Consider the following 16,375-nt stretch of genomic DNA (forward strand, 5'->3'; position numbering starts at 1 on the left):
AGTTTTAGAAACACAGATCTTTAATGGTCGAGTAAAGAGGAGTTTACTTTCCGCGGGAGATTCGGCAAGTCGGTTTGAAAACACTGCCAAGCCCAAAAGGCAGATATACGCCCGCGACTCCAGACAAGGCTTTATCAGCTGTAATCGAGAACCCCCGTGCATGCATACACGCCGTTGCATAGGTACATCATAACCACATAGTTACATCACCGGGATTGGTTAAGCTCTGGCCGTGCGCCTTCGGGGCATTTCCGACGGCTAAGCTGCATCGATCAGAGCTGCACATTGCACAATATGTTACTCCGAATGTGTTCCAGGAACAGGGGAGGAGGTAAGACTCGAGTGCAATTTGACATCACGGCCGAGTAGGGATCGTCCGGTCGCACAGTAATTTTAACTACCGTGTATATGTGTATGGAGATCGTAACCGGCCGTAAAAAGGCGTTTTGCTCTCGGTCTTCGGTGTGGTTCCGTGTTTCTGTTCTTCTGGATCGTTCCTTTCGTGCGAGCATGGTTACACATTTCCAGGTCTCTGTTGACGTAGTGTCAACCTGTCGGGGTACGGAGTAGGTTATTATCGTTGCTCGATGTGAGCGGAGCTGGAGTCCGATTTAAGTATCAGTAAATTCAATACGGAGTAGTATGGAAATATATATATATATATATATGTGTGTGTGTGTGTGTGTGCATGCGTGCTTTTACATAAAGTCATTATAAAGAAAGGGGCGGGGAGTTTTCCTTGAATCCGATTAAAATCCACCCATCAGAACCGGCAGTAGAAAAGGGTATATGAAATCGAAAAATGTAGATCATAAGAAATGCATAAGCATTGTATGAATTCCAGGTATCAGAAATCTTTGCTCGCTCCAGTTTCCGTGGATTGGGGTAGACAATCCGTCAAATCGCTTGTATGATCATAACCGAGCCTTAGAGGCCAAACGCGATCCGCTTCCATACACATTCCACGTCCTGACACAGAGCCAGAAATCCGTCACTCTCCAGCTGCTGACATACCCAAGACTCTACAAGTGCAGACCGCTCTGTTGTCGGCGTTGAAAGGTAAGATGATAGGTCTGTTGTAGTGAGTAAGTTGCTGGTTACAGGAACAGTGGATATGTTTGGTTGACTGTCGATGTGGCTTTGTTGGCTTGGGATTTGGGGCGGGTTTGATGACGCACTGTAGCTTAAATTGCTAGTTTGGGGTAGAAGCTGCACAGCGCTACGAGCAGGGCTAGGGCGAGCATCTATTGTATTTCCATCTTTGTCAGCTAATCGTCGGGAAGAAGAGGCGTATAGACCGGGAAAGAAAGCATTCGACGTACCAAGCTCAGTGCTTGTACGGCTTTCTGCAAGGATAGACTGCGCGGCTTTGACCGGTGCCGCGTCAGACGCGATTTCCAGTGCGGCCCCCAGAGTGGATATACTTGACGGCGTGAATGAGGTCGATGTGCCCATATCCGTTGAAAAAACGTCACCTTTGGCTATACTATCCATTGCACTCCTAGCGACAGGGGACTGTATTCCTTCCGAATCGAGACGCGTCATTGAAGCCTGGATACTCGACTCTGGAGGAGGCGGTTCGCCGCCGTGGGTTTGAGGATTCAAGCTTAGATCTATAGAGTTAGCAGTAGTGCCCATTGTCTGTTTGGGCGGAATGTAGCGTTGCTGTCTACGCTGAGGCTTTGCAAACGGTAGTTCTCTCTTTGGAGGAAGCTGCTCGATTAACGACCCTGCATCAAGGAAGATTGGGGCCGTCGACGGCCGTTCAGAGGAGTTTTCATATTCCAAACGTGCGTTTTTATTCATAACTTGTGTGTTCCTCGACGGTTGAGTTGTACCTAGGGCCGAAGAAGATCCCTATTTGCGTAAATATGTGCAGGTTAGTTATGAATCACATGTTGTTAATAAACTTATGCTTGAGAAACCGAAATCCGCGAGCCGTCCCCGATGATGGCGTAGTTATAGAGGGACGAATGGTTTTGCAAAGTTTACTTACGATGGTAGATGGACGCGTCTCTGGCACTGTAGCTGGAACTGCTCGTATACTGTGGCTTCCGGCCTGGGATGAACGCATTCCCAACACAGGAGACGCTGTGCTATGAGGCCAACTTGCTGTGTTTGGTCTTGTGAGCAATGCAGTCGATGGTGGAAAGCTACCAGCGGTCGATTCGGTTATAGGACATCCGACTTCGCTCAAAATCGAGACAGCCTTGCGGTAATCGGCATCAGAAGCGAATTTCAGCTGAAATCTGCGGATCTATCAACGCGATTAGTGTTTCTTTTAAAGTGTGACTTCTGTAGACAGCTCTCCGATGAGCTCCACACCTGATTGACACGCGTAGGATACCGGATAGCAAGGCAAGGAGACTTGACGAGCACGGCGATGGGGGCCTTTGAACTCGAAATCTGTATCTGGCTCGATGAGCTGGCCACTGCTTCTCTCGCGAGGGCATCGAGATCCAGATCTTCCTGAGGATGTGATTTCCGGATCAGTAAAGGAGCCTCACTGAAGATACACATTGCCATTGCCCCTTCAACGCACCAGGACATCCAGTCCTCGCAGCACCTTCAGGGTAGGGCTCCCCGTTGTCCATGACGAGCCATTCTCTCGAACTTGGGTACGACCAAAAACCGCCCTTAAGTCGACACCGCCAGATATATGAGTCCAGCCGAGAGGAGAGGTTCGGCCCGTAGTCGTTGTAACGTAAGAGAACTTGAGCACCGTCAACGAAAGGGGAATACCTCCTGGGCTTTCCATGGTGAGCGAGGAGAAATGCTAGCAGAAAGGCCCTTGTATATGCTAGTTATATACAAGGACGTAGATTTATCTTTTGATATCCTACAAGAGAGGAAGATATCAAATTACCCTGAGCTGGATAACTACACCTCCACTGATATTGCGCGACTGCCTAAAGAGGAATATACACGCAGTTCTGGCTCTTTCGACGCGACCAAGCTCATCCTGCAGGGCTCTAACAGCCGCCTGGGCGATCGAAGCCTTCGGTAGAGGCGTATAGGCCGTTTTATGGGCAAGGAACGCTACGATATCCATATCCACCGGCTGACCGGTGCGGCCATCCCCCTCCCAGACCAGGCTCAACCTGAGACGGTTGGGAGTGGATTACATCATCAAAGAGATACTCCGGAATAACATATATCCGACGGAACCTGCTTACCTAACGGGACTAGTGTTTCCTAAAGCGGTTTAGTACCATCTCTTGGCGGCCCCCACCGCGCCCACAAACATAAAATTTCTGTCACGTGCTTTCTTCTCTTTTTCACAACCTTTTCATGTTCCACGTGATTTGTGCCTGCCCTTCATCCAATCAGCGTTTTGTTGTGAATATCTGTGGTGGATCAACTTTCACGTGACCATGTCTTTCTCCCGGCAGCAGCTCGAGACCGACGGCCGCTACTTCGCGGAGAGCTTGAGCGCTGCGTACTCGCAGTCTGGGTAAGCTTCGCTTCGTTTGCCAGCTCCGGTCGCATTCTTCGCCTTCGTTTCCGTTCCCCCTTACGGATACTGATTATTTTCCCTTCCAGACGGGTCTATTCCTGGCCCCTAAACCCTGCTCTGGGTTGGCGCATTGGGAACAAGCGGGTTAGCCCGCAGGCCCTGTTCAGAGAGGTCGGGCGCCGCGGGGGATATCACCAGGCCTCCGTGGACAAGAGGCACTGGTGGGCAATCGCCCAGGCAGTGGGCATTGTAGCCGGAGCGGCAGGGGCCCTGTCGTTCCACGTAAAGCGCCTCTACGAAGAGCGGCTCCTGTAAGCATACCATCCTCCTTACGGAGTACAACATTCCCCTTTGGATGCTCCTTTGAGATTGCTGTAAGGCTATTGCTGACTCTGCTTGAACCTTCTAGGGACCTGGAGGCCCGCACTGTTGGCTTCGTTGGGCCACAAGCAGTTGCTGGTGAGTTGATCACGCCATCGCACACTCCATCTCACTTTTCTCTCCAAGTGTTCCTTTGTTGGCGGTGTCTTCCGGTTGCCATGGACTTCTTGCCAAAACAAGGCTAACAAGGCTTTGTCAGCTGCTGCAGCTCCTCCTCCTCCTCCTCCTCCTCCTCCATCTCTTCGCCCTCCACCGCTTCCACACCCTCCTCAAGCCGCTTCCTTCAATCCTCCTTCGTTTCCTCCATCGTCCTCAACGATGGCAACTCCTGCGGCTGAACCCGCTCCTTCAGAAGCGCGCGGAGATTCCCGCCCTCCAACCCCAGACCCCGGCCCGCCAACCATTGTTCTTGATCGTACCGGTGAGTGGCATCTCTAAACAAGCTATATTCGCCTTTATCGGCCAGTACTGACGCGTTAACTTGCTAGGGGGGGATATCTATCACCGGTCCTATATGGGCCTTAAATCAAGAATCCCAGAAGAGGTCGAGCAAGGGCTGTACCATCTGGTACGCCTCTCAGATATACACCACGAAGTGTTGCTCTTCGACGAGTACTCGGGACTTGCAGAGGCATTGCTCCAGCAGATTTTAACCATCGGGGAGCTTGTTCACGGTATCTCCTGGGAACCAAACTACGATTACGCGTATTTCAACGATGAGTACAAAGCAAACGCGCGTTTTGACGATCTCTGCGCCGAAGGAACGTTCGATTTGCTCGATCGCCTCCGCCGACTTGAAGTCATCTTCCCTCAAGCAGATGTCCTGGATGACGAGACTAATACCAAGCTTCGATTGGTCAACGAGGCCGCATTGGTCCTCCGAAATATGTGTCAGGTCGACCTCAATGCTCATTTTTTGAAAGAGCTTCCTCTAGCGAGAGACACCGCGACCATCGTGCTCAAGCTTCCCCCTATGCCTGTGTTTAACGAAATGAAAAACCACATGCTTGAGGTGGTGTCTGAGGCTTGTCTCTGGTGGCCCTTGTGGGACAACGACCATCTTTTCTGTACTCTGATGCTATATTTGGACTCCAAAGACCGCTTCCACCTGCTCAGTGCTCTAAAGGCACTGGTAATGTTCTCTTACGAGCTCGAAGGCATCAAGAAATTCGGCCTGGCAAAGAGTGTGTTTACCACGTTGATAGACTACCTTTACCTTGAGCAAGATCCGGAGTTGATGTCGGCGGTACTCGATTTTATCTATCAATACGTTTGCGAGCCGGATAATGTTGCGTTCATCCTCGAAAACTTTGATCTTCCCACAACGCTGATTCCACGTCTTGTCGCCCTGTTGCTGTATGATGCCGAACGTCAACACGAAATCAGGGTTTACGCCGACGAGCAGAAACGCCCCACCCCGACCCGAATCACAATCCCTCCCGAGAGATGCGTCAACAGTTTGCTAGGATTCCAAGAACCTGAACGCACTGCACGCTGGGCCCAATGCATTTTTCAGGAGGATTCCGAGGGTGAAATTGCTCAAAGGGCTGTGTGGGTTGCCTACCAGCAGACTTTTGCCGATTTCCTGAAGCCCGAACATTCACCTCTTCTTCCTGCTCCAGACTTCATCAACACCGTCACCCATGCCTTTAGCATTGCTCGGGCTCGCGTGATTAATGAAGGAGAACAAGGTCAAAAGTTTGTTATCCAAGGAATTCGTCCTAGAGACGTTTGTCGAGATATGAATGGCTTCCCTTACTATTACTGCAAGTGGAGAGTGCCAAAAAATCCCAAACCGGCAGCAAGCGATGAACTCCCTGCGCTCCCTCCCAATGCAGACGCGGGTAAAGCACAAGGCGCCTCGGTGGCCGATGGTCAGGGTACTGCGTCAAGCAGCCAGTCCTCGGCACCAACTCCTCCCACCAATTATCGGCCGTCAACTGCTGAGGATGAGAAAAATGAACAGCCAGCTCCAGGTAGGGCTTGGGAGAAAGCCACGGTGGCGGGCGCACCGGTTTATCCACAAGGGCCGCCAAAACCGCGCAATCCTGAGAACGACAAACGTCTTGCCGATGAGACTCCAGCACGAATCCCACAGTATCTCGAGCTAAGTGACCTCAGTATTACTGGCCACTCCATGAATCATCCCGACTTGGAATACTGTAACCGCGTTTGGGTTGACCCAGAGAAATACCGAAAGCACGTGTTGTGCGTCCATATGGGAATTCGAAACTCGACGGATGGCAACTGGTATCCATTCGATCGATTCAAGAAGGTCCCCAATCCAGTCTGCCATTTCGATAAATGTGAGGAATTCGAGAAACCAACTAAGAATCTCAACTTGGTCGCTGCCCATGTTTCCGGCCATCTTCCACCGCTCATCAACATGGAAGACACTCCCCTCGAATGGGGTCGACCATTTTTCTATCCAAAGCGCTTCATCCGCTGGGATTATTTCGCCACCCCACAGGACGAAAACAAGGAGCCTTACGGCATCGCGTACAAGGCACTACTCGTCATGCGAAACATCCTGCAGAATACCCCTCGAACCAAACCCAAAGGTCGCTTCGAAGGCACTGAATCATGGGGCGTTGCATTGTACTATTCCAGGCGCGCAAGATTGCTCGAGGTGGCTGACCTTAACCCTACTCTTCGCAAGGAAATCTTCGATTTCGTTAACGACATCGACAATTCTCGTTGGGGTTTTATCTTCGAGCTTTAAGGGTACCAAGACGGGGGCAAAAAAAAAAAAAAAAAAAAAAAAAAAAAAGAGAGAGAGAGAAAATCAAAAAATCATGAATCCTGAAAGGGGTCTTCCTGTGTTATGTCCTAGCTACGGCTCATAAGTTGTCTTGGAGGTGTTCTTGTATGGCGCGATGACTGCTAATTTTCTCAGTTCGTTCCCGGCTTTGCTTCAAGGATTAGAAAACAAGTGCAAAACACAGCGGGGAGTTTATGGATGGATAACTCAGCCGGCTGTGTCGCTGAGATTTTTCTTTGAAATGCTGATGGTGAAAGGTTGGTGGTTTTCTGAAATGCCTTTCATTGAAATAGGGATCCTGGTCTTGATGCAAAATACTCCTGTACGATTAGTGAAATTGATTTGAATGACACGATCCCAGTTGAGAACTCAAAATTTCCCCCATCCTAATCCTTGCTGTGGACATCTGTGTTTTCCCATCCATAATAATGAAACCCTTAGGTGGAGGAAAGATTACCTATTCATATTTATTTCATCGAAGGAAGCTATATAGTCATGCAAGGCCCAATAACGCGGGGCTAGAGATACAGGAATTATTCCTCATACGCTATCACGAGTTCTCATAATGGCCCATGTTCAAGCTGAAGGCGAACCACTGAACAACAGATAGGAACAAACCGACCACCGGGCGGTTCAATAGAAATTTTGTTTATGGCAATCACATCTAGTATTGGCTTAGGCGATTAGAGCGAGAGCGAAGAGGATCAACCCATTAGCGCCGCTATACACTTGAAGGGCAGGGGCTGCATTGGTGGCGCGTTGTTCAGGGGCTGAAGAGGTCATATCCGCTGTAGTCGTAAGGGGACGGCGGGTACTAGTGGATGTAGTGGAAACCTTAGAAGTGCGGGAAGCAGCACGAGATCCAGAGCTGTTAGTCGAGGCTGTAGCAAAAATATCAGCCTCAGCTTTTAAAGTTGAGTTGGAAAGGATGGCTGAAGTGATGTATGTACTGGATTTGGATCCGGGGTTAATAGAGGTACTGGTAGCGCCCGACGATGAGTTTGTAGGGACACCAGCTGAAGACGCAGAAAATTGCTGCGACTGGGCGAGGATCCCCGGTTTGCTGGGATCGTCGGATAGAAAGTTGAATTGATATGTATCTCTAGAAGTTTGTCGGAGAATAATCAGCCTCCGAATTCCAGCTATTTAAGAGTTCAGTATGGATGAAATGCGAATACCCTTCCGGAATCTTTTCGATTGGTTCTGTGCGATATGAACCACTGCTTGTCTTGACACCCCTTGCAACCTTCATAATAAACGGAGGATAAACGCCCAGGTTCGCCAATTCGATGGCGAAGGTCAATGGATCAGTGCTGTTTAGGGTACACAGTCAGGCCAAATCATCCTCATTTTAGTGGCCGTCTCACTTGGTAGAAGTCCATGTGATGGTGTGGCTCTTGGATAGATTCCAGGTTGCACCGCTGACTGGACTGGTCACTTGGATTGCTAGTTAACCAGGAAGTATAATCAGCGTTGCTATAGAAGGGTAGAATGAGGATGAGGTTCTCGCACCAGCGGCAGCGGCGGTGAGTGTCAAAAGGGACACGCCAAACTTGAAATACATTGCTGTAAACGGAAACCTTCCGTAAATTCTGGAAGCGATGGACAGAATATTATGCTAGTAAAGGACGTATCGAAATCCAGACAGAATCTATCATACAAAGTAACGAGATCGGGCTGCTGAGATGAACATGATAGAGAGAAGAGGCTGTCTTGATACAGATCAAAAAGCAGACAAGAAGACAGACGAAGACGGAGGCAATCGCATCCAGAGGAAGCAGGCACCTTTCATGGGCAGCTCTTCTTCTCTGCTCCGGTGGAAGCTGCACCGGACGCTGCACCGCCTTGTGCATCCAGCACAAAAAGGATGAGAAGAAGTACACAAGTACATCATTGAACCCGCTATGCCAAAACATTTCCATACATTGACCTTTGATATCTGATCGTGTCATGATGTAACTAGATGATTTGGAAACGCAGTCTTGCTTCAACAAGCACATACGACCATAGGAAGTGGAGAACAGGGCTTCCCGTCTGCTCAGCCGTACTTAAGCCACTTGCCGGCCGGCTAGTAGTTGGGTGGGTGACCACCAGCGAATCCCGGCTGTTGTATGTTCTTTTTTTGGGTAGATATATGTTTTTCTCCCTTCCTCCGGCAATTCGAGGTTTGCAGAGCTTGCGGAATAACGGGGTGGATTGGGTTGAGACTGACCTCTCGGGTAGCTTCTTCCAAAAATTGAAAAGAATTGGACTGACGCACCGTAATCCCATTTTAACGGGAGACAGTGACTCGAAACTCCGGGGTTAAGCGAGAAGAGGCGGTCCCGAAACATCTGGAACTGGGAAAGCTATACGGAATCAACCTGATATATCCTTACATACCTAGTTATAGATCCTTCATACCTCTAATTACCATAAGAACAAGGTTAACTCAGCAATCTAGGCATATCTCATAGGTGAAGAGATGATGTTATAATAGGCTGGCATAAGTCGCAACAAATCAATCACAGAAAATCATCCAGCTCTGGAACACAGGAAACATGGCCTTATCTCGCTCAAACGACACTAGGTTGGAGACCACGCGATAGCCTTTCTCCCGAGATATATTGCTAAAGAGGCGGCTTGATGAAGGCGCTATCTTTCATTCTCGCTTTAGGCTTTTGATAGCAGAGTCCAATTTGCTCAAAACCCGTCGCAAAGCATTACCTGTTGTCTTGAAACGCCTCGCAACGTTATAATAGTCGGCGTTCTTCTGCTTCTCGGTATTGTTACCCTCAGCAGCATCGTTCATGTATTGTTCATCGCCCAAGCTCGGCGGCGCTAGATCACCGCGTTAGTGTTAACTACTTTTAGCCTCAGTCTCAAGGGTTGATTCGGATGATCTTCTCACATTGGACTTTGACCCATTTGTGGTGTGCATTTAAGGCATATTTCCTTGAATAAATGCATTGGAAACATGGCTTTTTGCTGTAATAGAAAGTGCAGTCGACATTTTCACCCAGTGGCTTATAAACCTTGGTGCTGGATAGGTCAATGATATGGCATCCAGCATGACCACACATGGTGACGACGAGAACCAACTGCATTTTCTATCTTCCATGGTGACAGTCAGCTCACTAGAGTCCTATTTTACCTATCACAAACACCTACCAGGTTCACAGCTGCGCCTGGAGATATGACTAAATCACTTAGTTTCAAAGCACTGCGATGATGCAGCCCGGAGTTGTAGTGTGTGAAACTGATGCATGCCAGGGGAAAACCAACGCTGGGACAATGGTTGGAGATGGGGAGACGTCTCTTCTCATCCGCCCGCTGAATCCAACAGCACGTGATGCGTCAGATTGGGATGTCCGCGCAGCCAGAAAGGAAAGAAGCAACTCCCAGACAGTGAATGAGGCACGTGAGCAGATTCACCGCCACGTTTTTGCTTGCATTGTTGCAGTGGTTGCATTGTCTGGAAGGCGTGAGAATAATGAAATTATGAAAAAGACGTTCTTCCTTAGAAACATGGGCTGGGAGATAATCAGACAAGGAGGATGGCTCAATCTGCGAGACTTTCAACCAAAAAGGCGTGCTATAAAATATCAATCCTGCATAAGGAAGAGAGCACGCTATCAGGGATATGTTTAAAAAAAGATGGAATTGAACTGGCTGTTTCCGAATGATATTTATAAAGAAATATTTTCCGCAAATAAGTAGTTATAGCATGAATAGCCAAACGGGCCAATGTTTGTTCTTAGCTGTGGAAAATTTCTTCAAAAATACAATGGGGATTTGACAGTAGCAAATCTGCCATTTGAGGGCCTCCAGTTAAGGTCGTGGCACGCAACATAAGTAAACTTGCGGGGAGGGATACTTCAATTAGTCTAGAATTGATATTATCAGCGGATGGATGAAAAACATAGGCCCCACTGTTGTTTTGAAAACACAGAAGCCAAAATGCTGCTAAAGAAAGGATATGTAAACATTGTTGAGAGGCAGCTGGCTGTGGTTTTTCATCTGGGTATATTTTCGTGGGCATCGTTATTTTGATAGCGATAGAACCCAAGGACTGAGCGAAAAAAGCAGGATGGCCAGCAAGCAAAGAGGGGATCCCACGGCATTGTTGGGATAGCTTGGGATAAGGATACAGGACCGTATACCATCGATCTCGAGTTTCTTGTGCAAGTCGATGTTGGGCTCGTAACTCTCTCGGCCGTTCGAGTGGACGGCTGTCGATGGCACCACGTGACACCACAATGTGCCGCAGGCGCCTTGGAACCTCGACAAACATCACGATGACACAACCGATAGAGAGGTTGCCGATACAACCGCGAGAACAGTCATACCCATTACTACGCTGTTAGTGATATTGTGCAGTGATAAATATACGCGATTTGTCTAATTTAAGAACCCAGAGAAGAAGAAAATGTATCATTTAGTTTACCGAGGAGCGCTCAGCACAGAATCAACAACTACACTCTCGTTAACACCCAACTATGGCCGAACCCGTGACTACCAGTCTTATGGAGGTAAGATTTCTTGTGTCGTTTTTTAATGACTGAACCTGCTAATAAGTTACATTTTCTATCGTCGCGATCAGGAGTTGGAGAATGAGTATTGCCCTCGTTTAGACCCGGCGCTTTTCGCAGCGATTGCGAGCGATTTTAATTTGGACGATAACCCGAGCGGCATTGCCGAGTTACGTGCTACTTTAGATTTTGTGGCTGCGCAATCAAGCTGTGATTCCGACCCGTACGGAACAGGTGAAAGAGATGTGTTTGAGGAAGATGGCATCGTCTCGGAGCCAAGTGTTCCTCCCTCGCAGAAGACTCTCCAGTCATCCGAGACGAATCCTACGAGCCTAGAGTCGAGTCCTTGGAGCGTGGAGAACGAGGAGCCAGCCGGCAAGCAGAATCAAACCAAGGCTAAGTCCTACAATCCAGGTCCAGCGCCATTCCTCTCACAGAAAGGGACCGCGTTTTCTGGGCTTGATCTCGAGGAGAAGCAAGAATATTTGAAGGAAATGTTTCCCTCCATTGCCCAATATACGATTTCTCATACCCTGGGTAAATGCAATGGTGATATTGACCGATCGATGGACGTACTGCTGAATCTGGCATTCTTTGAAGACAGCAGCCGCAGCGACAACGGCTATAAAGCCGCGGGCGCGGACGCGGATGACGGTCAAATATCTATTCCCAAGGGTATCGAGGGGTTTGATGGTCCCATAAGCCACAAAAAGGGTCGAAAAAGAGGAAAGGGTAAAGGTAAACAGTCCAAGACGAAACAATTATTAGAGCAATCGATCTCTGCGTGCGCCGAAGATGACTTAAATCCAAATAAAGTAGACAATAAATGGGACAATGGCAAGAAAGATGTGGACTTTATCTGTTCTAGAACTTACCTATCAACTCAGGCGTCGAGCTCAGCCTATCACTTGAACGCTGCACATCTCCCAACGACAATTCACTACCTGGCGAAGAAAGAAATTGAGAAGCATCCGCAAGTAATGGAGGATGCGGTTACTATTCAGCAAGTAGCAGAACTCCGCGAAGATTTTTCCACGGTTTCCCCTGAGAAGCTAGGCGGTTTGCTTCGACTCGCGCGGAATTCCATTTCTGCAGCAAACGAGCTTGCAAGAGTGATGATTGCAGAGCCAGAAGCGCCTTTAATCGAAGCCACAACATCACGGGCGATATTGCCACCAAATTTAACGCAGACGGGTTTCACTCCCGTTCGGAAGACTAAGAAAGTGGTCTCCCCTTTATTAGGTACCGGAAGTGCTGCGGCAAGTCTTGGCGCAAGTCGCGCCCTTGCGAACCATCATCGACGTGCCGGGGAAATAGCCTTCAATAAAGCCCACGCAGCGTACCGTCGTGGTAAATCGGACCACCTCATGGGTGGTGCTGCCGGGTATTACTCTTCTGTCGGCCGGGAGCACATCGAAATCGCCAAGCGAGAAACCTCAGCTGCGGCAGATGCCCTTGTAGATTCACAGTCAACTGGTAATGTGTTGGATTTACATGGCGTCAGTGTGCAGGATGGAGTGCGCATTGCATGCGAGCGTGTGGAAGCCTGGTGGGAGTCTCTTGGAGACGCAAGGTATGCGCCTGGCGGAGGAGGACTAGTTCGCGAGGGTTATACGATCATCACCGGCCTGGGAAGACACAGCAGAAATGGCACCGCGAGACTTGGACCAGCCGTCGCTAGAAGATTGGCGAAGGACGGGTGGAGAGTGGAAGTCGGACAAGGACAGTTAACGGTGGCAGGGCTGGTTAGACACCGATGAACCTGATGTTACGTCTTTCTTGGCCCTTTTATTCCTGGGGGAGATTTGTTTAACTTATTTATGGGAGTTTATTTCCATACCTGATTCCCCATTTAGTTACATGTTGAGCGTTGTATACGGAGTACGGATGCGGACGTCTCCTTGCAAGATTATATTTTTGGTTGTCGGATATTGGCAGCATGTTCGGCGTTTTGAGTAGAGAGACGTGCCCATTATTAGACACAGCTTATGACTTGATGTAGTGAAGTTTTTCGAATGCGTTCTAGAATACGGAGTACTTCCCTTACAACATGGGGCTTGGAATTTTGCATAAAATGTTCCAAGGGTTGTGGCCTTGGCACACGTAACTGGCGGCAGCCGCTGAACATGCCGAAACCGTCCATGTCTCGGTCCACGGCGTCTGCTAAAAGAAGACATTAAGAACTTGGATTCGGCTCACATCGAACATTAATACCGTCCTTGATTCCTAATTTCAACAATTCTTTGGTCCTACAGACCTAATTTTGTTTTACCCAAGCCATATGGGCTTTCATCATTGTAGTCTTCGCCGCATCCTCCGATCAAACGTTAACAGCACCTCCCTGAGGTCAATATCAGTCTCATCGTTAAAATACCCCAGGTTTCCCCGGGCTCAGATAGTGAATAGATCAGCTCTTATTTCAACCTCCCTCCGGAGAGTTCCATTCATGTCCTTTTTTGGAGGTCTCCTCAATCGCTTTTCTACATACGCACCCACCTCTGCGCCGATGGAATATCCTGATACACGAACAGAGGATGAATGGCGAGCAATTTTAAGTCCTGGTACGTCTTCTACATATTTATACCCTTTTACATGTCATCACCAATCATGAACAAGACGTATATGGAAGACTCCGTACAATTGCGGTGCTCGTTGTTGTGCGCTTTAGTACAATAAACCTTTTCTTCCCGGGTCTCGAAAGATGTTTACCTAATGAGATCTCTATTTGCTCTCTAGAACAATTCCGTATCCTGCGTAGGAAAGGTACCGAAGCCGCCTTTACCGGCGAATACGACAAGCACAAACCAACATCCGGCGTCTACCACTGCGCTGGTTGCAATGCGCCTCTCTATAAGGCCGAGCACAAGTTTACCTCTGGCTGCGGCTGGCCCGCGTATTTCGACTGTATCCCTGGTGCGGTGACGCGACATGAAGATCGTTCATTTGGTATGACACGGACAGAAATTGTGTGTTCAAATTGCGGAGGACATCTAGGCCATGTATTCAAGGGAGAAGGATATCCAACGCCCACGGACGAGAGGCATTGCGTTAATAGCATAAGTTTGAAGTTCTCGAATAAGAAAGGGGAAGGGAAATAGGTAGCCTTTTGGAGAGTTAATTTCCATGGAGTTATATCGCATTAAATTGTATATACGTGGGTATAGACTTGAGGACCAGGCGTTAGATCATAAGACTAATCTGACCGTACTGTTAAGTTCATCCAAACTGCCAGGGTATTAAAAAGGTAGTACCAAGCAGCATTCTACCAGGGGGAATTTTCCTTTTTAAGGCTGGAAAGAGTAAATATCCAAACTTCAAGGGCAAAACAAATAGGCATATGGGAGTAAAAATGTATTTCTATTCTTTCATCCCCTTCGCGCTGCGCTGGCTTTTGGTAGATTTCGGGCGGAAGGCAGGCTGGAGCTGGGTGCGCGGTGCCCTAGCTGGAGACTCAATAAGCTCTGTGGAGACAGTCCTTTGGCTCTGTGTGTCGCCAGACTCTGGGCTCTTTGCAACTTCGGATTCTCGCTCTTGTACCCTCCCAGCTCGGCTGGAGGTATTCGAATATGAAGGGTTCTTTGAAGGACTTTGCTTCGTCGAATCCGACACGCCAGCAGCAGGTATAACTTGATAAGGGAGGGCAGCGATGCGCTCTGCCTCCAGCTTTTGATCTTCTTCCCGCTCTCTTCTTTCATTTATCTCAGCCATATACGCATCGAATCTTTCTCGTTCACTGGTTTTGGCCCAGCCCAGCTGAGTCCTATCCGAACGAATAGACTCGACGGTGGATGGTGTATTTTTCAAGAGTAGCTCTAGCGGGACAACCTCATGTTCGGAAAATCGCTGATATGGTGGAACCGACTTATGTGATCCGCTTTCGATGTTAGCATCACCCTGTCGTGAACGTTCAATCCGAGCAGATTTCCTCGTTGCTTCGGTTCCTTGGCCTATAACGGATCTTTTGCCTGTGGACTGATCCCGAAATTCTTCTAGTCGTTTCATGAATTCTGCCACGACAGCGTACTTAAGCCCGAATCGATCAGCCAACGCCATGTGGGCTAAATCTGGGTACTTTTCGATCAACTGCTTTAGTGTTAGGGAGGTATATGCTTCAGTTTCCTCGGTGTCCTCGTCCATATCAAGCCCAGTAAGCTCTTCACGGGTGATCCCATAGAACAAACACAGAGATATTAACTGAGGTACTATTTCCATCAAATGTCAGCCTTCACCTAAATATGAAGCGAAATTAGCCCCATTGCTTACATTTAGACGTCCTCTTTAATTTCCAGAACTCCCCCACGGTTCGAGGAAAATTTTCTGGAACAAAATATCCACGATTTGGATGGTATACGCCAACTGGTTGCAAAGCCTTTATGCCTCTGTCTGCGTTCCCATTTACAGTCATAGCACGGAAATCATGAATTGCAGCTTCTAGTTCTCCAAATTTCTTGTCCATCCTTTGCTCCATACCCTCCAATTTCTTTTCGACTTTCTCGAATCGACGGTTCACACCCCTATACTGATCATCCATATGGCTTTGAAGCCCACGGTCGACCATTTCAATACGCTCTTCAATGGTCTCGAACCTTTTGTCCATGTAATCGCGTTGCAGGATGAACTCATGCCTGATAGCCTTCTCTTGAAGTTTTCTGTGGTACTCGGAGGCATTTATGATAACAGCAAAGCCTTGGTCAACATAATCTTGAGACGTCCCATCAGGCTTTCTTTGTTTGGTGGCAGCCGCAAGCTCCCTGAGAAGGGGGCTTGAGCGGGGAAACGATTCATCCATCTTTCAGGACAGGAAGTGCTCGTTGACGGACACAAGATCGTATGAATGTGTGTATATATACCTTTGGAAAAGGATGGTAAAAAATAGTCTTTCATCTAAAGCCTTGAAGATTCATTCCAGATGATCGAGAAAGTCGTAGAAGATGGGAACAAGGAATTGTTAGGCAGCAGGACTTCCTTGCGAGCAGCCAATCCCGGGTCGTCATTAATGCCCAGAAGCGGCACCGATGCAATCTTGCTGACCTGGCATTCTCTGTTCTACATGCAGCAGATGACCAAAGAAAACAAATGTTGCTTCGTTTTTTACTCCCAGGGCGTACTGGGAAATAGTCGTGGAGGACAGCGATCCATTGCAACCTCGATGTTGGGTTGGCGGGAGAGGTCAACCTCGCCGTGCTGATCAGTGAGTTTCCAAGGGCGCTGATTCATCTATCACGTGATATGGGTGGTAGAATTGGGATTATCGCCGCCTACCAC

The 16,375-nt window shown here is 48.5% G+C and overlaps 8 protein-coding genes and 1 non-coding gene across 9 annotated transcripts; 5 read left to right on the top strand and 4 right to left on the bottom strand.

The window, feature by feature from the left end:
* Nucleotides 1-927: 927 nt before the first annotated feature.
* Nucleotides 928-2,758, bottom strand: CIMG_01262 (uncharacterized protein; the record flags this gene model as incomplete). Its single annotated transcript, XM_001247490.2, has 4 exons — nt 928-1,857; nt 1,997-2,257; nt 2,326-2,469; nt 2,543-2,758. 4 exons carry the CDS (start codon nt 2,756-2,758, stop codon nt 928-930), a joined length of 1,551 nt encoding a protein of 516 aa, XP_001247491.2.
* A 616-nt stretch (nt 2,759-3,374) lies between these two features.
* On the top strand, nt 3,375-6,954 carry CIMG_01261 (chromatin structure-remodeling complex subunit RSC9; the record flags this gene model as incomplete). Its single annotated transcript, XM_001247489.2, has 5 exons — nt 3,375-3,454; nt 3,544-3,768; nt 3,867-3,916; nt 4,038-4,259; nt 4,327-6,954. The coding sequence occupies 5 exons, from the start codon at nt 3,375-3,377 to the stop codon at nt 6,558-6,560; spliced, it is 2,811 nt and encodes a 936-aa protein (XP_001247490.2). The 3' UTR covers nt 6,561-6,954.
* Nucleotides 6,955-7,037: 83 nt separating this feature from the next.
* Nucleotides 7,038-8,453, bottom strand: CIMG_01260 (uncharacterized protein). Its single transcript, XM_001247488.2, has 5 exons — nt 8,112-8,453; nt 7,967-8,045; nt 7,778-7,912; nt 7,550-7,701; nt 7,038-7,480 (listed from the first exon to the last, which is right to left on the bottom strand). The coding sequence occupies exons 1-5, from the start codon at nt 8,161-8,163 to the stop codon at nt 7,275-7,277; spliced, it is 624 nt and encodes a 207-aa protein (XP_001247489.2). The 5' UTR covers nt 8,164-8,453; the 3' UTR covers nt 7,038-7,274.
* Nucleotides 8,454-8,599: 146 nt separating this feature from the next.
* Nucleotides 8,600-8,715, top strand: CIMG_15504. Its single transcript, XR_001099895.1, has one exon. It is a non-coding gene; the product is annotated as a 5S ribosomal RNA (ribosomal RNA).
* A 525-nt stretch (nt 8,716-9,240) lies between these two features.
* CIMG_01259 (uncharacterized protein) lies at nt 9,241-9,685 on the bottom strand (the record flags this gene model as incomplete). The annotated part of the gene is made up of 2 exons (XM_001247487.2): nt 9,241-9,419; nt 9,490-9,685. The coding sequence occupies 2 exons, from the start codon at nt 9,683-9,685 to the stop codon at nt 9,241-9,243; spliced, it is 375 nt and encodes a 124-aa protein (XP_001247488.2).
* Nucleotides 9,686-9,806: 121 nt separating this feature from the next.
* CIMG_10709 (uncharacterized protein) lies at nt 9,807-10,229 on the top strand (the record flags this gene model as incomplete). Its single annotated transcript, XM_012358873.1, has 1 exon — nt 9,807-10,229. The coding sequence occupies one exon, from the start codon at nt 9,807-9,809 to the stop codon at nt 10,227-10,229; it is 423 nt and encodes a 140-aa protein (XP_012214296.1).
* A 681-nt stretch (nt 10,230-10,910) lies between these two features.
* CIMG_10708 (smr domain-containing protein) lies at nt 10,911-13,132 on the top strand. Its single transcript, XM_001247486.2, has 2 exons — nt 10,911-11,110; nt 11,182-13,132. The coding sequence occupies exons 1-2, from the start codon at nt 11,078-11,080 to the stop codon at nt 12,868-12,870; spliced, it is 1,722 nt and encodes a 573-aa protein (XP_001247487.2). The 5' UTR covers nt 10,911-11,077; the 3' UTR covers nt 12,871-13,132.
* A 229-nt stretch (nt 13,133-13,361) lies between these two features.
* On the top strand, nt 13,362-15,287 carry CIMG_01257 (methionine-R-sulfoxide reductase). Its single transcript, XM_001247485.2, has 2 exons — nt 13,362-13,671; nt 13,847-15,287. The coding sequence occupies exons 1-2, from the start codon at nt 13,557-13,559 to the stop codon at nt 14,206-14,208; spliced, it is 477 nt and encodes a 158-aa protein (XP_001247486.2). The 5' UTR covers nt 13,362-13,556; the 3' UTR covers nt 14,209-15,287.
* Nucleotides 14,229-15,899, bottom strand: CIMG_01256 (uncharacterized protein; the record flags this gene model as incomplete). Its single annotated transcript, XM_001247484.2, has 2 exons — nt 14,229-15,312; nt 15,374-15,899. The coding sequence occupies 2 exons, from the start codon at nt 15,897-15,899 to the stop codon at nt 14,468-14,470; spliced, it is 1,371 nt and encodes a 456-aa protein (XP_001247485.1). The 3' UTR covers nt 14,229-14,467.
* Nucleotides 15,900-16,375: the final 476 nt, after the last annotated feature.

Source organism: Coccidioides immitis (assembly GCF_000149335.2).
Source record: "Coccidioides immitis RS genomic scaffold supercont3.1, whole genome shotgun sequence".
In the NCBI taxonomy this organism is placed as follows: domain Eukaryota; kingdom Fungi; phylum Ascomycota; class Eurotiomycetes; order Onygenales; family Onygenaceae; genus Coccidioides; species Coccidioides immitis.

Bases quoted from the DNA above. Each gene is read 5' to 3' on its own strand.
- CIMG_01260 (XM_001247488.2), bottom strand. From the start codon at position 8,163: ATGTATTTCAAGTTTGGCGTGTCCCTTTTGACACTCACCGCCGCTGCC. The intron at 7,702-7,777 runs GTATTCGCATTT...ACAAACTTCTAG, and splicing joins ATCGAAAAGATTCCGGAAGG to AGATACATATCAATTCAACT. The intron at 7,481-7,549 runs GTACATACATCA...TTTTTGCTACAG, and splicing joins TAACCCCGGATCCAAATCCA to CCTCGACTAACAGCTCTGGA.
- CIMG_10708 (XM_001247486.2), top strand. From the start codon at position 11,078: ATGGCCGAACCCGTGACTACCAGTCTTATGGAG. The intron at 11,111-11,181 runs GTAAGATTTCTT...CGTCGCGATCAG, and splicing joins TGACTACCAGTCTTATGGAG to GAGTTGGAGAATGAGTATTG.
- CIMG_01257 (XM_001247485.2), top strand. From the start codon at position 13,557: ATGTCCTTTTTTGGAGGTCTCCTCAATCGCTTTTCTACATACGCACCC. The intron at 13,672-13,846 runs GTACGTCTTCTA...TTTGCTCTCTAG, and splicing joins GCGAGCAATTTTAAGTCCTG to AACAATTCCGTATCCTGCGT.